General features: G+C 42.8%; 2 protein-coding genes across 3 annotated transcripts; both read right to left on the bottom strand.

Annotated features, from left to right (window-relative positions):
* Window positions 1-2,272: 2,272 nt before the first annotated feature.
* LOC311106955 (BTB/POZ domain-containing protein 9-like) lies at window positions 2,273-7,469 on the bottom strand. The gene is made up of 10 exons (XM_084149365.1): window positions 5,900-7,469; window positions 5,342-5,705; window positions 4,843-5,110; window positions 4,421-4,640; window positions 3,616-3,735; window positions 3,416-3,525; window positions 3,058-3,247; window positions 2,831-2,938; window positions 2,638-2,716; window positions 2,273-2,543 (listed from the first exon to the last, which is right to left on the bottom strand). The coding sequence occupies exons 1-10, from the start codon at window positions 6,085-6,087 to the stop codon at window positions 2,364-2,366; spliced, it is 1,827 nt and encodes a 608-aa protein (XP_084005491.1). The 5' UTR covers window positions 6,088-7,469; the 3' UTR covers window positions 2,273-2,363.
* A 401-nt stretch (window positions 7,470-7,870) lies between these two features.
* On the bottom strand, window positions 7,871-13,666 carry LOC311106961 (lactoylglutathione lyase-like). 2 transcript variants are annotated; one of them, XM_084149376.1, is made up of 6 exons: window positions 13,488-13,666; window positions 12,697-12,779; window positions 11,978-12,118; window positions 9,417-9,484; window positions 9,205-9,294; window positions 7,871-9,042 (listed from the first exon to the last, which is right to left on the bottom strand). In XM_084149376.1, exons 1-6 carry the CDS (start codon window positions 13,554-13,556, stop codon window positions 8,951-8,953), a joined length of 543 nt encoding a protein of 180 aa, XP_084005502.1. In that variant the 5' UTR covers window positions 13,557-13,666; the 3' UTR covers window positions 7,871-8,950. The 2 variants fall into 2 exon arrangements, with proteins under 2 accessions (XP_084005502.1, XP_084005503.1); XM_084149377.1 differs by lacking the exon at window positions 12,697-12,779 and having other exon boundaries at window positions 7,877-9,042; window positions 13,488-13,640.
* Between the last annotated feature and the right edge of the window lie 2,666 nt (window positions 13,667-16,332).

The following is a 16,332-nucleotide window of genomic DNA, read 5'->3' as shown; positions in this document are numbered from 1 at the left end:
CTCAGTGTGAACCTGCTTTCATCTGTGAAGAGCACAGGGCGCCAGTGGCGAATTTGCCAATCTTGGTGTTCTCTGGCAAATGCCAAACGTCCTGCACGGTGTTGGGCTGTAAGCACAACCCCCACCTGTGGACGTCGGGCCCTCATACCACCCTCATGGAGTCTGTTTCTGACCGTTTGAGCAGACACATGCACATTTGTGGCCTGCTGGAGGTCATTTTGCAGGGCTCTGGCGGAGGTAGCAGTCCTGCTGCTGGGTTGTTGCCCTCCTACGGCCTCCTCCACGTCTCCTGATGTACTGGCCTGTCTCCTGGTAGCGCCTCCATGCTCTGGACACTACGCTGACAGACACAGCAAACCTTCTTGCCACAGCTCACATTGATGTGCCTTCCTGGATGAGCTGCACTACCTGAGCCACTTGTGTGGGTTGTAGACTCCGTCTCATGCTACCACTAGAGTGAAAGCACCGCCAGCATTCAAAAGTGACCAAAACATCAGCCAGGAAGCATAGGAACTGAGAAGTGGTCTGTGGTCACCACCTGCAAAACCAGTCCTTTATTGGGGAGGTCTTGCTAATTGCCTATAATTTCCACCTGTTGTCTATTCCATTTGCACAACAGCATGTGACATTTATTGTCAATCAGTGTTGCTTCCTAAGTGGACAGTTTGATTTCACAGAAGTGTGATTGACTTGGAGTTACATTGTGTTGTTTAAGTGTTCCCTTTATTTTTTTGAGCAGTGTAGATATGAGAAAGATAATCTGCTTTCTACTTACAGTAATTTACTTTAAGTCAATGTTCATCCCTCATGCAATAGCAGCAATGTGAAAATATCAAAAGGATTGCTCAAATCTACACAAAAGCTACCAAAATAGCAAAGAAGATACAAGGAAAAAGAATGAGAGAGCAATATTAAGAGCCAGGAAACTAAGAAAGAGGGAAAAGGTGAGGGAGGATAGCAAGCACAGCATTGATAAATCGTTGAGCCAAAATACAACTTCAACAAATCAAACCACACAAACACAATCATTGACAACTGAGCGGTAAACACAAGCAGCAATTAAAATGTTACTCAAAAGGTGAGGATTACAATAAAATGACAAAAACAAATCCATACATCCAGCCATTACCAGCACTGCAGTTTTCCTGTGTTAGTAGACCTAGACAACATCTTTCTTACAGTAAATAAGGGGAACAATAAAGTGCCAAAAATAGTTAAGACACTGCAAATAAACCATAAATATCCAATTTTCTAAGCTCCATTAGATCATTTGGTCCACTCTCCCTGCCTCCGAATTTACCAAACAATTTGAACCGAGACATTGAAGTGCTGCTCAGCCATACTAAGTCAAGACAGTAATATTAGTATTTTAGCCCAAGGGGGGGTGAAGTGAATGAATTTAGCAAATAAAAACCATAGGTGAACATGATAATTCTAGTTAACCAACAAGTGCAAATAAACTACTTAAATAGCATAGAAATTATAATGAATGAAAATGTCAAAAATATATTCAAGTAAAAACTTGTTCCAATTGTGATTGTTCATTTTTCATAATGAGAAGAAAATAATTGATTAGATGATATTATTGCGAACATCACTGCTGTATTCCATTGGTTAATCTTTGGACGAGCAGTACTGCTTGCACCTCCACTGTCTGGATAGCACCTGGCCCATAGGCTTTGAAAAGTGCCAATTGAGTACCCTTAAACCGGCAGCAAATGTGAGCCAATATCTTCACAGAAAATGCATGGACAAATTTACTCCATAGCTTTTTTTTCCATCATTGCCTATCATTTCAGACAGGGAGGACCGTATGAGCGCCCTAAAAAGCTGTTCATCATTGCAATAGAAGCCAATCTTTGTTATCAAAATGGATTGTATGCTTAGCAGCATTTTAGCAGTGCATCCTGTGTGATAGATAAAGACTGTGCAAAATGGTGGCCTTGAGGGTTTCTCCTTTCCCCTCTCTCTCTCTCCTCTCTCTCTCTCTCTCTCTCTCTCTCTCTCTCTCTCTCTCTCTCTCTCCCCCATCTCTCTCTCTCTCTCTCTCTCTCCCCCCCCCCCTCTCTCTCTCTCTCTCTCTCTCTCTCCCCCATCTCTCTCTCTCTCTCTCCCCCATCTCTCTCTCCCTCTCTCTCTCTCTCTCCCCCCCCCCTCTCTCTCTCTCTCTCTCTCTCTCTCTCTCCCCCCCCTCTCTCTCTCTCTCTCTCTCTCTCCCCCTCCTCTCTCTCTCTCTCTCTCTCTCTCCCCCTCTCTCTCTCTCTCTCTCTCTCCCCCTCTCTCTCTCTCTCTCTCTCCCCCTCTCTCTCTCTCTCTCTCTCTCTGTCTCTCTCTCTCTCTCTCTCTCTCTCTCTCTCTCTCTCTCAGAGGTGGGGTTGTGAGGAGGTGGAGGATGAGGATGAGGAGGGGAGCAGGCTGTGGGTACGGGAGGGCCGAACACGTCTGGGGTTCTGGGACGTGGAACTGGAATGCTGCCCAGGATTGCCCTCTTTCAGCTCCATGTCAGATTGGGCCGGACACTCAAAGTGGACACAATGGAACACCTGAAAAACAAAGAGAAACGGGGAATGAGGAAAGGATATAAATAAAAAAATGACAGCAGATAAAAAAATGACGGCGTATGCGCAATCCTCTCACCTCGTTCGCGGAGTTGTGAGTTCCCACGATGCGGATAAAAGAGGCAGGCTGCTTGTCGAATTTGAGCGTCTGCCACGACCTGTTGAAGAAAAACAAGACTGTTAAAAGATCTCAAATGGCCAGATTTGTACAAAGATAATCTGAAAAGAGTATGGGAAAGGGAGAGACTTGGAGACAGACTGGGAGTTCTTACCGACATGGCACCTTGGTGCGGTCCACCACCTTTGTCCACTCCTGCTGATTGGTGGAGACCTCAATGTAGTAACTGTAGGATCGCTCATCACAGTCCCACAGCAGCAGTCTGTCCAGATAGAAGAAAATAATACAATTATTAACATGAAAAAATGTATCAACTGTGCAGACAGACACAAAGCAAGAGTGAAAACGCATGCCCACACACACAAACAAACACGTAAACACCTTAAGGAGCCTATAGAGTAAGGCTGAGCCAGTTGAATGACGATGGCCCCAGAGCCCAGCTGGTGACAGGTGTAGCCAGAGTCCCAGTCGTAGTTGCGCGTGTCCCCGTTGAGCAGGGCGTTTCTGCTCCGACTCACCCCCTCGATGACACTGGAACAGGCCGCGATGGTAGCCACGTTCTCATTGGGGACTGCAGACATTAAAGTGATGGGAGAGGATTGGGTGAGAGGAGTTTTGAGATATTTATTTATGTTAATCAGAGCAATGTAAATATGTATAAATGTAGTCTAAAATGTTGATCAATGTATTTTATGAATCATATATAACACTGGTATAATGGTTGATATTCTTGCCTTACCGAGAATACCTTTTTCCAGAGTGAAGGAGTGGTGTGTGAACATACACTCCAAACTAACTAGATGGAAGACCTTGTTGACAGTGTTGTGCGTCCCTACAATGCGCACGTACCTGGGACACAAGGACACAATCAAGTCTATGTTGTGGAACCAGAAGTCAAAATTGGTGCCAACCATGAGAAAACCATAGGTAAAGATTTACCTGGCCACACGTGGTGTAAAGAAGAGGTTCTGCCAAGAGCGACACAGATACTTGGAATGGTCCACAACACGCACCCAATCCAGCTCATCCATGGACACTTCAATATAGTAGGAGTAAGACCTGCTCAAATACAGAGAGAGGGTGATGGACCATACATATCCCAGTTACCAAAGGGCAATTCCACAGTAACAGAGTGATACTGCGACTCCGATTTTTCACCAAACAGTGCAGATGCAAAGTTTGGTAACAGAATGACAGCACAAGCAGCACAAACCGTCATTTGCATCTGCACTGTTCTTCAAGTAAATGTGTTTTTGTAAAATTTTCTGTGGAAATTGTTAAAAGCAGTCATTGCGCATAGAGTTGTATGACTTCTTTAATTTTGCAATCATTGGTTTTTGTTTACGTTTGACATTTGTCATTTAGCAGACGCTCTTATCCAAAGCGACTTACAGTAGTGAGTGCATACATTTTCATACTTTTTCTGTTTGACATATAGCATCCCTCTGTTACCGTGAAATTGCCCCAAAGCAATGTTGAAGAGTATCTCTATCATTATGATTGTAATGTGATATCAACATTACTGCAATATACAAAACACTATGAAAACATTGCTCATCAGTTGAGCGAAACCTTCAGAGAGAAAGGACTGTGCGTGTTTGATTGACTACAAGGCAGTAAGACTGATCAAAATCACTGATCTGCAAATCACCTTGAATCCCAAATAACTACTGTATGTGATGAAGATAAGCGATTGTGCCTTGCTCAAACTGATCCCCTAAAACACAGTGGATGTCTCTCTCACCGGCTGTCTCTGTCCCAGAGCAGGATGCGGATATGGTTGAGGATGTAGGCCTGGCCCAGCTTAATCTGGAGGCCAGCGCAGCCGTCCTCCTCTATGGGGTGTCTGGAGAAGCCGTGGTCCAGGTCGTAGTTCTGGGTGTCTCCGTCCAGCAGCGCTGACTTCAGCTCTCCCTTCACCACCTGGGCCCCGTATTTCATAGTGGCAATATTCTCCTCTGGGACTTTAACACACAAAGGCATCACATTGAATACATATCTCTCACACACACACACACACACACACACACACACACACACACACACACAATACAAAGAGAGACACACACATGGAATTCAGACGCAAACAGAGTACACACACTACCACTGACATAAAGCTATTAGTTGCTGACTACTAGAACAGGACCAGCAGAGACTGAGACCCACTGAGGATGCCGCGGTAGTTTAGGTCCATGTCGCGGCTCTCTGAGCGCGTCTTGATGGCGTCCAGCAGGTCGTCTGGGCTGAGTAGTCCCGAGGGACGCACCACGTTTAGCATCTCCGTCAGACTCATGAGCGGCAGCCGCACGGCCGACATCACGTCCTGCGTGGCGCCACCCTCGCCGTTCTGCCGGCACCAGCAACACAGCGCCTGGAAGATCTCCTTCTCGCTCGCCGCAAACGAGTCCCTCTGTACCACAGTCAGCAGAGCAGTCTGCACAGAGAGGGGAGAGGATAGAAGCAGATTCATTTAAGACTACTTCTTTTGATTGTCATCTGGGTCTTGTTCATTAGGACACACAATGAAAATCGTTTGAAAACATTTTGTAACGGAAAACAAAATTTAGCATTACTTATTGGACAAGTCCAGGCAGTCCCCTTCCTGTTTCAGTCCATGTTCTTCCGTTAGTTACTAATGAACGTGAACCTGCCTACTCCCACTCACCTTGGACAGTGTGAGGAAGCCGTCCGAGGCCAGGACCTCCGGGGCGTGCCGGTCCATGTAGGTGCAGCATGCTTCACTGAGCGCACTCAGAGAGTACAGGCTGGCCACGTCAAACACCAAACACACGTTGTGTGTGTGCAGGATGGTGCGCAGGAAGTCTGAGGTGGAGTCCTCTAGTGGCTGGAGGCCGTAGCGGTGGGCCAGACCCAGGAAGTCCAGCAGCACCTCCTCGCGGGCTGAGCTGAGGCTAGCCCGGCCCGTGTAGAGGTAGTGGAGGAGCATGGAGAAGGCCTCGGCTCGGGTCTCCTCCAGGGTCACCTCCGCCTGCGGCTGGGACTCCTTCATCCCCCCATAGAGCAGAGCTCTGGGGAAAAGGATGTCAGACATCTCATAGACTGTTACCTAGTCCTCATTGAACACTATCACCTAAAAACAGGGAATACTTCAAATTGAATTGCCAACTGCCCGACAGTGCCAGTCATCGGACATTTCATGGGAAGCCAAAGACCTCATGCACTGCAAAGAAGAACAAGACAAAAACCATTCAAACAGGTGTACCTGAAGTAGTGACCGCGTGCTGCCAAAATGACCCTATGGGCCGGGAAGCGTTTCTCCTCCACAATGAAGGTGACATCACTGTACTCTTCACCTGGAACCAAGGCGCCCAGCTGCTCTGACAGCAGGTGGATGTGGTCAATCTCTGACACAGAGGCCAGAGGACGCAAAGGATGGCTGTTGCTACTCATTGTGATTTGACTGGGGGCGTTTCACTAACATCTGACACAAGAAAGGAAAACATAGTTTGACAGCCTGGGGTGTAATCATTATACTTCTGTTGCAAAACATTTTGTCTGTTGCAAAACGTTTTGCAACAGAAACTGTTTACTCCAAAATTTGGAAAACGCAAACAAGAGTTTATATTGGACAAATTAAATTCCTCCCATAGAGAATGGGCCTCTAGTGGCAAAAAGCCTGTTTTAGCATGGGCCGCACCATTGAGGACTTCCACCATTTTGAAGTAGTCAACTGGTGGCCTGGGATTTTCTATGGGTTAAGGAAGGATCACATGATTCCATCCAGGTCATCAGGAGGGATCAGCCAATGAATTATACTTGTGAGCAAACATTCCATAACTGCAGGTGGCCAACCTTGGCTTTATACCTGTTCAAACAGCACACTACATGTGGTAGAATGCACCCTTTCAGTTTGTTTGCCAACTCATAGAAGTAGTAGAAGAAGAAAATTGACTACTTCAAAATGGAGATGGCCTCAATGTCGCTGCCCGTGCTCTCATAGACGTCATAATGGAAATGATGGGATGCTTTCTCTATCATTTTCTTTGGTCCCTCCCTATTTCCTTCCGTTTGGTTATCAAACGGTTTCCGTAATGGATACACCCCTGGTTAATGGATGCCATTGAAAACTGTCAGTGCACACAATCTCAAGTACATAGACAGCGTTTAGCTATCTGTAGACATAACTAGCTGGGTAACGTTATCTACTGTGTAATGCAACAATGACATTGTCCATTTAATAGGTATCTAGATAATTAAGCAATACGGTATATGGCCTATATACCACGGCTAGGGCTGTTCTTACCACGACGCACCTCGGAGTGCCTGGATACAGCCCTTACTGTGGTATATTGGCCATTTAGCTACCACAACCCCCCGAGGTGCCTTATTGCTATTATAAACTGGCTACCAACGTAATTAGACCAGTAAACCTTTTTTTTGTTCATACCTATGGTATACGGTCTGATATGCCACGGTTTTCAGCCAATAAGCATTCAGGGCTCGAACCACCCGGTTTATAACCAGCAATACACCAATCATCTAGCTAGCTAATCAATCAAGAATGTGAGACTATCCAGCTTATGTCAGCTAGCTATATGATGCTGTCAAAGACACAACCGCTTGGGTTTCACTTTCACGCGTGTGACATACCAGCACAATAAGCGTATCTAGCTATCCCCTTTCGTTCTCCCTTCCACGAGAACTATTCCTTGACGTTATTTTCCCCTTTATTCAATCAAAATCGTTGGAATAAAATGACCTTATTGGCAAGTTTGCGTGAAAAATTAAATAATTTGCAAACGGACCGCAAATATTCCACCATCACAAACACAACTCGATTGGGTCACAACCCGGATGTTTTTTGGGTGGGAAGAACGGTACTGTTCAAAGAAGAAACAGCGCCCCTTGTGTATAGGAGGAGGACAAGCCGTGTATATGGAGGTGGTGGATCTGACACTGATCTGACACTTGCAAAAATGATCAACAATATTCATATGTATTATAATACAATAGAATAGAAAATGTTACACATGCCATGTAAATCTATACAAGAACTACTGATGCTATGGTTACTTATTTCAGCAGCTATGGTTTTCTGCAAGCCTTATTTTCCAGTGTCCCTCATATTTTACTGTGGAAATTGTGCTGATGAGACAAAACATAAACCTTGGTGAGCCGTTTGTGGTGTAAATCCAAGGGGATCACTACAAATTGAATAGAAAGACAGAGGAGTCAAAAATATGAGAGGATGATCCACATCTCTATTTATTGCAAATATGTTTACCAGGCTGAGATCATATCAATCTCAGTCGGACCACATTAGGAGCAGTTATTTACCCTGGCGTTAGTTAGTCATCTTCATTGTCAGTTTATCCCATCTGATAAGTTGCGTCAATTCAAATCTGGTATTGGAACAAAAAGAGGTCAATACACGTCTTCTAAAATAGACTAGTATTTTAATTAATGCAAAACACTTCAATGGTAAATATGATGTTCGTATATACGGGTTCACTGAAATACCACGCAGGGCAGACAGAGAACTGGTCCATTGTTATATGTTCTTTTTTAAATACTCTGACAGAGATAGTTCCTGCTCCCTGCTGGCCTATCAGAGTAGAGACTGAGCGTGGTTTAGACTTACTCAGCCTATCGTTGGCGCACAGGCTGGTCCCAGCCCCTTGGCGCTTCACTGTTGCCAGGCATCAGTTGTTTTGCAACTTGTCCAGAGAGTCAGCACCCATAGACACAGTTTTCCTGTACTTTCCCACCCTAACTATACTCTTTGTACCTATGTCCTTGGACAGTTCAACAAAGAGGCAGTGTGAGTCACAAGCCTTATCTCACCCTACTCCCTAACAGCTCCTCACATTAATCACAGCTTGTTATGTTGGCCAATTTATATCAGTACAGTAGAAACCTTTTATGTTTAATCATTAATGCTTTCTTATTAAGCTAACAGCACATCTAAAATATAAGAGAATAATTTCCCACACATCCAAACATATCAAATCAAATCAAATGTTATTGGTCACATACACATTTTTACCAGATGTTATTGCGGGTGTAGCGAAATGCTTGTGTTCCTAGCTCCAACAGTGTTGTCTCTGTATATTACGGCTATTCCATCCTTTGTCTTGGGTGTCCACAGTACAGCGGGAACCTGTATGTGATTCCAATCGTAAGCAAACACTTCATCTTCACTTCTTAATTTCCTCACGTAACCCCCTTTGTTACCTCATTCAATTTCGCTCTTATTTTTTAATTACATCCTTTTCCCAAACCCAGTCAGTTTGTGCTGGCTCAGTTTGCCTCCCTATGATGTTAAGGAGAACATGTTGTTTGGGCTCAAAATCTCAATCCAGTATCCATCAGGATCCTGTATGAAGGCCAATCCCTTCATTTTACCTGTGTGGAAAAATAAAATAGAATGTTGCATTTACAAATTGAGAAAATACAAATTAATAGTCAACTGTAATATACTCTATACACAAATGTGTTTTTCACAGAGACCCTAAACATAAACACAAAATAATTGTGTGAGAGAGAAAAGAAGAGTAAAAAATATACCATCATCTGGTTTCTTAACAAATGTTACTCCTTGTTCTTCAAATACTTTGCAGGCTGCATAAACATCAGGTACAGCAATGCCAATGTGCCCTGTATGATAGAGAAAGTGGAGTGGGGCAATTTAAATAACGTGGAATTGCCTCATGGTTGATCAACACAATGGCTGTACTACTTTCAAATTTTGAATTAAAAAGATAATATCATTTTCTCACCAAAACCCCTTGGTTCAGAGTTTCCGTTGTGAAGAGACAATTTTTCATCTGACTCAGAGCCCCAGTTGCTTAAATAGAACAGAGAAGAGAGAAAGGTCAGGTGAGAAATACAGTATATCATCTTCACCATCATGGTATTGTGACAGGGTAGGAACCATAGTTTCGGTCCATGTTTCCGAGGAGAAAGTAATTAGTGAAGAACATCAAACAGGTATAGAGAGAAATAGTAATGGCGTCTTTTTGTAGGCACCAACTCCGCCATGGTTCGTTGGACAAAGCCTATGAGTAAAATGAATGGAGTTTTTGGAGGGTTTTTGGATAAATGCAGAAAATAAGGTCTGTGGAGATGTTATACGTTTTGTTCTATGAGATAATCTTCATCAACTAATGTCATTTTTTGTAAATTTTGAAGAATTTATGTAATAATAAAAAACACATGAATCCCATAAAGGCATCATAATTCATAAAGGTAATGTTAACTTATGGGATTCATGTTCATTATCTCATTATCTCATGGAAGAAAACGTATAAGATCTCCTAAGCCTGTGTTAACCTCAGACCTCATTTTTTGCATTTATTCCAAAAGCTTATTCTATCCCCATTCATTTTTCCCATAGGGATGGCTGAACGAACCAGAGGTAACTTATTTCTGGGTTTTAGGACTACAAGCTGGCAAACTCTATAAAAACACCCCTTCTTAAACCTGCTCAGATGAGAGCTTTGTCAAGATGTTCTATTATACTGACTAGATAGTCGAGTGACCGCTCTAACAATACATGTCCTCAAAGATGGACGGCAGGCTGGAGGAGGCTAGATAGGGTGGGACCATTCTAGCCAGGGCCGTCATTCACCCCCAAAATCTGAGTGGGGACAAAGTATGTGAGGATTGCTGGGGGTGGTCTGGAGAGGGGCTAGGCCCTCGGCCATTAAGTTGGAGAATTTTGCATTTTCCAAACACCTTAAACAGCTTTTTCCTGCAATGTCGAGCCATAATCATTATGCTTAAATCTATGTAAAAAATATGTATTTTTTCTGCATATCTAAGCATACCTCTTAAGCTGCCTGTATCCTCCTGACTGGTGGTTAAACAATGGACCTGTATCCTCCTGACTCTCTGCTAAAGTCTGGGTAAAATATTGAAAGGAATGTGAGTCTTATTTAGTACATTTAGTTATTGCTTGCTTTTCTAAAGTCAACCAACCTTGCCAGCAGGCATGTCAGCTAGCTACTCTAACTTGACTGATAGCCTGAAATGGCTTCTTGGTAGCTTGTTATGAAGTTGGGAGGTTGGGAACCTATCTGGGCTAAAACCAACTTCATACAATTGCTAAGTGGCTAGTAGTATTACAGAGAAAAAACAAACATTTATTTTTATATAATATTTAAACAGGACAAATCTGAGGGGACACGTGACCCTGTGCCCTCTATGGGCATAACACCTCTGATTCTAGCCAATGAGAGGGCAGATATTCGTGTAAACAACAGGTACAACTCCGATATAAAGTACTTTTCTTTTTCAAAGTTGCCGAGATGCCACGTGCCTCCACTTATATCAGTACATTCATAACAACCTAACAATTACGAAACTTTTATTAGATCAAATAAGCCTCAGGTAGCAAATTAGCAATTAAATGTTTTGTTGACCAAATTCGACACTCTCTCATTGGTCACCATACAAAAATTCCTCACTTCGTGGTCTTTTATTTTCATTGTCAAACTTTGGGCGGAGTAAACCCTCTCGCTTCGCCTCTTCCTCTCTGGCTTTGTCCTGAAGGTCCAGTGTAGACTCTGCTGTGTTGTTGCTGTGCAAGTCTTTGTAAGTGCAACCATCTTAAGGAACATGCAGCCTTGAGAAATGTTTGGGGTATGGTGTAATGAGAAGGTTTGTTTATTTCCCTATATCAGTTTTTATTTATATACAGTACGTTTGATAATTTTATTTATATAAGTTTTGCCAACGCAGTAATGTATTTTGTTTTCAGTTGTTTTCAGTATTCCGTGTGTTTTGGTCCGTTTATGTGAACTCGGTCAAGTCTCTGAAAGCACAGTTGTAGGCCAACTTCAACAAGTGTTAGGGCTATCTATCCAGTAGAAGTCATGTATTTGACAGTAATCCTGTTTCAAACAAGCAAACGTGAACTTGAATCATCTATACTTTTTTATTTGTTATATCTGCCTTCGACTGTTCCCTATAAATGGGCATAGAACCTGTGGTTTGATTAGAACAATTATTTATTAGATTTAATCATGTACTATTAGGCTACTGATTATTTCTCAGTATCAACTTGCGAGCTACTCATTGACAGCACACAAACTACTTATAGCTTGCCATCGACCTGTTAGAGACCCCTGGTTAGATGTTACCGGATCATCTCATCGACCTGTTGGAGACCCCTGGATTAGTTGTTACATGATCATCTCATCAACCTGTTGGAGACCCCTGGATTAGTTGTTACATGATCATCTCATCAACCTGTTGGAGACCCCTGGATTAGATGTTACAGGATCCTTTCATCAACCTGTTGGAGACCCCTGGCTGAGGTTTTAAGTGGGTTGCCTACTGTGTGAGTTCGATGGTGGCTCGTCGAGAGAAAGTCCATGCTGTCCTCTCCTTTACATCTGCAGGGATCTCCTTCTTTTCCTCATAACCCAGGAAGTAGAGTGTGAAGAGCATTGATGGGAAGTCTATCTTCTGCAGCAACCTGAGGCAAATAGGAATCACAATTGGGGTGTATTCATTATGCCGATTCTGTTGCAAAACGTTTAGCAACAGAAACCATTTACTCCAAACGGAAAACGTTTTGCAACGAAAATTTAACTTTCTATTCGACAAATTCAGGTAGGTCCTTCCTCGTATCGTTCCATTTGCAAAAACGGTAAATGGTTTCCGATGCAAGACGTAATGAATACACCCCTGGTTCAACTGGTGGGACAACTGGAGGTGAAGATAGAGAATAAATCCCCCGAAAGATCGATGAAACAGTCACTACATCACACACAAAATCAGAGGTTAATTTATCCAAACTCTGAAGCACCCAGGAGATTAAGCCAATCACTCTACATATAAAGCCCGGAGCTAAAATATATAGGGGCCCCAATAACCACACAGGGAGAAGCACATGCAGGAATCAAGAGTGTCTTTTTAAAGGGGTCAGCAGTAATAGTCATAAACATTTATGAATAACTATTTTTTGTTAAACAGAGTGAGACATCTTCTAGAGGGGTAGGGTACTAGGCCTGAAGCCCCTTTGTGTGTGTGAGAGAGCAGTGTGGGACTCACGTCATGCCCATGATGCGGGTGTAGAAGTCTAAAGACTTGAGAGGGTCTTTTACCCTCAGCATGGTCTGCTGCATCATGTAGTCCTGAGGAGAGACAGGGGGAGACAGAGAAAGGGAGACGGGCGAAAGAGAGACAGAGAGAGGGACAGGGGGGAGAGAGAGAGACAGGGGGAGACAGAGAGACGGGCGAAAGAGAGACATGGGGAGAGAGAGAGGGCGACGGAGAGTGATAGAAAGACAGGTGGAGACAGAGAGAGTGTGTAAGGGGGAGTATCGGGCGAGTTGTCAATTGCGAAATATGTCTTGACCCATTTTACATTTAGAATTTTGTCATTTAGCAGACGCTCTTATCCAGAGCGACTTACAGTTAGTGCATACATTATGCCCTACCAACTGAGCTACATCCCTGCCGGCCATTCCCTCCCCTACCCTGGGCCAATTGTGCGCCGCCCCATGGGTCTCCCGGTCGCGGCCGGCTACGACAGAGCCTTAGACCACTGCGCCACTCGGGAGACCCCTGTCCTCTCAGCTATGTTCTCAGTTTACAACTCTAGAAGATAAGTTAGAACTCAAACTAGAGGCAACACATTACAGAACTACTATGGCATTTGCTAAAGGAGCATAGGGCTTGGCTATATAGCCTACAACTAACATCGCTGAGGGGGACTCTTGCTCAACAACAGGTTTGCTGAGACAGACTGTCAATCACATAAAATAGGCGTACTGTGAATAAGTGATACATTAATGCTAGCCTACATATTCTATTTTGCGCTCCATCCGCGTGACACTCACCTGGGTGATAGGGTCCCCTTCTTTGCACGCTGCGGACACAGCCTCATCTGTGAGTCCGTTGTCTGTCATTTTGCGTTGAAAGACCCAACTGACAGTAGGCGAATTCACAGGCCGTTTGAGTAGCTTGGGAAAGGCGCTCCTAAAGCCGACTGTGGCAAGTCGAGGCAGTTCACAGCATGACACTCCCTAAAGTTGGCAGGTAGGAGGGGTTCACAAAAATGTTGAAACGAAAACACTGGAGTTGTGTAAAACTAATGTGTGTCAAGTATTGCAATGGAGGCTACAACTGGCAGCGTACTCGGTTTTATGTTGTGTATATATATAATCTATGGTTTTATGTGACACATAATTCCTCACAGTGAAGAGAGTAGAGTAGAAGGACCTATGACCATTTGTAAATAATGATGTTGGAACTATAATCGTGTGAAAAAGCAGCCCCCTACAATCCCCACTGTTAAAAGTGTAAATAATGTGGTGGGCTACACATAGAAATAAAATATAGTGCTTACACTGTATGGAAGGCTGAATAGAATGGAATGAATGATTAGGTAGGCATGATGTAACATGCTATATAATAATAGGGGTAATAGGCCTGCATCCTACTTTCTTTTGTATTTTGATAATAATAAAAATAAACACCTTCCTTTATCGCTAGAATAGCATAGCGCTATGAATTGTGACTGTAACCTCAATCAATCAAATTGTATTTATAAAGCCCTTTTTACATCAGCAGATGTCACAGTGATGTCACAGAAACCCAGCCTAAAACCCCAAACAGCAAGCAATGCAGATGTAGAAGCACCTAACACACTTTCTTAGAATAAGAAACCTCCCTCTCTCTCTCTCTCTCTCTCTCTCTGTCTCTCTCTGTCTCTCTCTCTCTCTCTCTCTCTCTCTCTCTCTCTCTCTCTCTCTCTCTCTCTCTCTCTCTCTCTCACACTCTCTCTCTCTCGTATTCTCTCTGTAAATCATTACTGTAGACAGTCAGACAAATAATACGTTCTGGTGCAGACTAGCTTGACTTTCTATGAGAATACATTTAGCTATAATCTGAAATTTGCTATAGTATTTCATGTTGTCTGTGGGTGCAGTTCTATGAAAAATGGGCCAGTGGGATTTATGGGCCACAGGTTTATTATCTAATAACTGAATCAAAATGACGAGATGATCCTCTATGCAAAGCGATGGTGTGGGAATCAGTAACTATACAAATGTTTTTTTTTTGCAAATGAGCAGTTGACTATTTCCCTTGGAATACATGCTCGTTTGTCAGGTCCCAAAAAAACCGGTATAGGCCTAACATAATAACACAGAATATAACCTGTCATTATTTTAATGCTCACAGAGAACTGTATTGTGAGCAGAATCTGGGAGCTATTTATGGCTGGGTGATGTAATGTGTTCAAGTCACACCACTCTTCTCATGAAGCAGTATTTTTTATTTTTTATTTTTTATTGGGAACAGAGGTAGAAAAAACTGAAATAAACAAAATACAAAGGTGAAACTATGAATAATAATAAAACAACATTTGTAAACAAACACTGTAGTTACTGTAAAACAAAAATACCAACAGTTCAAATACAAAATGCTAATTCTAAAACAGTATGACATGGACAAGAAACAAATAATTTTACCAATTCACCAATATATAATTAGTCATAGTCAATACAGTAAATTACATTCATTTTAATTTCCACAAATGTACTGAAAGATTGCAACGTACACTCATTATTAATCTTCAATAAATCAACAAATCCCAAAATATATATTTTTTATTTTATGTAGTACATTTTATGGTTGTTGGAATAATGTTTTCAGTAATTACTGTATTACAAAACATCCGATATCAGAGGACGCAATAGATAGACCAAAACATGTGCACTGTATTTCAACCTTTTCTCCACTGCAGTCAAGCAATCTGAGGGAGATGCATTGTCAATTACCTAACACACTTTCTTAGAATAAACCCCTTCTCTTCTCATTAGAAGGGAAGTCTTAGTCTTAAGAGTCCTCCTAATCCATAATCCCTTTCTATGCTCAGTCCTCACCCTCTAATTCGCTCGGTAGATTCTGCCCTGGCAGACTGCCATGCACTACTGCTCAGGATCCAAATCAGTATCAACAGCACTTGGATCTGATTGGTTGTCCCCTTCCGTCACAAGACCATTGACCATCCTATAAGAAAACAGGAAAAGGAGAGGCTTTAGTCGTGGATGTAGTCGTGGATTATGGGGTAGCGGACCAGGTAGCTGGGAGATGCAGTGGGGAAGGAGAGCTAATCTACCCAGGATTAGGCCAAACAGGTGGCTTCTCTCAGGGTAAACCTGGAGGCAGTAGGTAGGGTAAGTGAGTGATGGTGATGGAGACACTGATAACAGGGTATTGGGTTCAAATCAAGAATTTAAAGTTGTTGTTGTGTTCAAGTTCATACTAATGACCTAACAGACAACATGTTCTAGTCCTCAGTCCCCCCATGTATAATTACTCACACTCAAGAAGGGTAAATGTACCAATAAAATACATTGTTGACGTTGATCGTCTGCTGTAACATTAGGCTACATTTATAGCACCTCATCATATGCTGAGAAGTGTCACTTCAGTTCTTTACAGTAAGAAGTGTCCACATTCCTGTGATACTCTCTCTCCCTCTGGCCTACCGTTTTTTTTTTATTTTTTTTATTTTTTTTACATTTATGTCAATTAGCAGATGCTCTTATCCAGAGAGATTTACATGAGCAATTAGGGTTTAGTGCCTTGCTCAAGGGCACATCAACATATTTTTCACCTAGTCAGCTCTGGGGTTCTAACCAGCAACCTTTCAATTACTGGTTCAACGCTCTTAAC

This window comes from Coregonus lavaretus (assembly GCF_964263955.1).
Source record: "Coregonus lavaretus genome assembly, chromosome: 31".
Taxonomy (NCBI): domain Eukaryota; kingdom Metazoa; phylum Chordata; class Actinopteri; order Salmoniformes; family Salmonidae; genus Coregonus; species Coregonus lavaretus.
The sequence above is the reverse complement of the archived record's forward strand: the minus strand, read 5'-3'. Positions and strand labels throughout refer to the sequence as shown.

Bases quoted from the DNA above. Each gene is read 5' to 3' on its own strand.
- LOC311106961 (XM_084149376.1), bottom strand. From the start codon at position 13,556: ATGACAGACAACGGACTCACAGATGAGGCTGTGTCCGCAGCGTGCAAA. The intron at 12,119-12,696 runs GTGAGTCCCACA...TATTTGCCTCAG, and splicing joins ACCCGCATCATGGGCATGAC to GTTGCTGCAGAAGATAGACT. The intron at 9,485-11,977 runs GTAGGCAACCCA...GTTCTATTTAAG, and splicing joins GCCACCATCGAACTCACACA to CAACTGGGGCTCTGAGTCAG.
- LOC311106955 (XM_084149365.1), bottom strand. From the start codon at position 6,087: ATGAGTAGCAACAGCCATCCTTTGCGTCCTCTGGCCTCTGTGTCAGAG. The intron at 3,526-3,615 runs GTAAATCTTTAC...CTTGTGTCCCAG, and splicing joins TTTACACCACGTGTGGCCAG to GTACGTGCGCATTGTAGGGA. The intron at 2,544-2,637 runs GTGAGAGGATTG...TTTGTTTTTCAG, and splicing joins CTCACAACTCCGCGAACGAG to GTGTTCCATTGTGTCCACTT.